At 50.5% G+C, this 1,695-nt stretch overlaps 1 protein-coding gene across 1 annotated transcript in view; it reads right to left on the bottom strand.

The window, feature by feature from the left end:
• FHAD1 (forkhead-associated (FHA) phosphopeptide binding domain 1) overlaps window positions 1–1,695 on the bottom strand; it is a gene marked incomplete at its 3' end in the record, with an annotated part of 19,638 nt that overhangs the window by 13,652 nt on the left and 4,291 nt on the right. The window contains exons 4-6 of the mRNA XM_009080576.1: window positions 1,418–1,541; window positions 898–1,028; window positions 52–117 (exon numbers count right to left, since the gene is read on the bottom strand). Coding sequence (XP_009078824.1) covers window positions 52–117; window positions 898–1,028; window positions 1,418–1,541 — 321 coding nt within the window. The remainder of the gene's footprint in view (window positions 1–51; window positions 118–897; window positions 1,029–1,417; window positions 1,542–1,695) is intronic.

Raw genomic sequence — 1,695 nt, 5'->3', positions numbered from 1 at the left:
CAGCCACTGCTTCCCCCTGAGCTCCATCACCCCAAATGACTCGAGACTCACGTTTCGGCAGGCGATTATTTCTCGCTCTTCAAGTTCATGCTTGGTTTCCTCTTTAATCCTTGAGCACTAGAAGGAATGGAAACCAAGGGAAATAACCACCAGGGCAGTGATACCATCACTTCTGCTGTGAATGGAACACTGGCACAGGCTGCCCAGGGCAGTGGTGGAGTTACCATCCCTGGAGGGATTGAAAAGCTCTGTAGCTGTGGCAGTTGGGGATGTGGTTTAGTGATGGACTTGGCAGTGCTGGGGGAATGGTTGGAGTTATGATCTTAGAGGTCATTTCCAACCTCACCAATTCTGTGATTCCCACCTAATCCCTGCAATCTCCTGGCAGAGTGGCTGTGCAGCCTCTGCCCTTAGCACACTGTCAATGCAGCTCTACCAGTTGAGAGGGAACTGCACACACAGAGCAACAACCTGCTGCACACACCACTTTCTTTAAGGAAAAACCAGGCCAGGCTGCAGGGAGTGCTGTGACAGGGTTTCCATGGCTGCTTGGGAGGATCTTGGCATGAGAGCTTTTGTGTACAAACAGCTACTGTGCTGACAGGAATCCAGGGCACACAGTACCTGATGCAGAGCAAGGATAGGGATCGAGCTGGAGAAGGGGACACTGAACCATGGGCATCACAGAACACCCTGACATGAGCACAGCACCATCCCCACTACACCCCAGCAGTGCAGCTCTGTTGTTCCTGTTTGTGTGCAGCCAGGACCACCCTCAAAACCCACATACAGTGCTATAATCTTCACCAGAGGGAAACACAACTCTTCTCTACCTGCTTTGCCACCTCAACCCCTATGTGTGACGATATTACTGAGCCCCTTCTTAGCACTGCCAACCTTGGCAGAAACAACTGCCAGCTGGTTGTCCTTCTCTTGGTTTTCCTTCTTAAGTTCTTCAATCTGTTGCTGGAGTTGCTGGATTTTCTGCTCCTTTTGCAGGACCTCTCTCTGCAAGCTGCTCACCAGACCTGGGAAAACCAATTCCAGTGAGAGGCCACCCAAGTGCAACATTTAGATGAGATATTGGGAAGAAATTCCTCCCTGGGAGGTGCTGAGGCACTGGCACAGGTTGACCAGAGAACCTGTGGCTGCTCCATCCCTGGAAGTCTTCAAGGCCAGGCTGGATGGGGCTTGGAGCAACTTGGGCTAGTGGAAGGTGTCCTTGCCCATGGAAGGGAAGTAGAACAAGATGAGCTTTTAAGGTCCCTTCCAACTCAAACCATTCTGGGATTCTATCATTTCTACAAGCCATTACAAATAATTTATTGCCTGGACAGCTTGGCCAATGCTTGTTCCTTATACAGAGCCAGTCCCAAACTGCTTCAAACCCCCACCCAGAGCTCCAGGGACATGGTACCTGCTGCCAAAGCATGGTCCTTCTTCAACTTCTCACTTTCTCTCTGCAGCCTCCCAATCTCCAGGTCTCTTTCACAGAGGGAATGGCTGAAAACCTGACTTGAGCCTTTCTGCAGGTCATTGATCTGCAAAACACAGATTCACCCACATTCCCTGATGAATCACTGAGTCTGTTACAGCCCTTTTGGAGAGGAGAATCTTCCAAACCCTGGTCTGATGGGGCTGCTCTTTAGCATCTCTGACTAACTCTCAGCAGCCATTTCTTCAAATAGCATCACC

The sequence above is a fragment of the Acanthisitta chloris genome, unplaced genomic scaffold (assembly GCF_000695815.1).
Source record: "Acanthisitta chloris isolate BGI_N310 unplaced genomic scaffold, ASM69581v1 scaffold3608, whole genome shotgun sequence".
Lineage (NCBI taxonomy): Eukaryota > Metazoa > Chordata > Aves > Passeriformes > Acanthisittidae > Acanthisitta > Acanthisitta chloris.
This window is presented reverse-complemented; position numbering and strand designations above follow the sequence as displayed.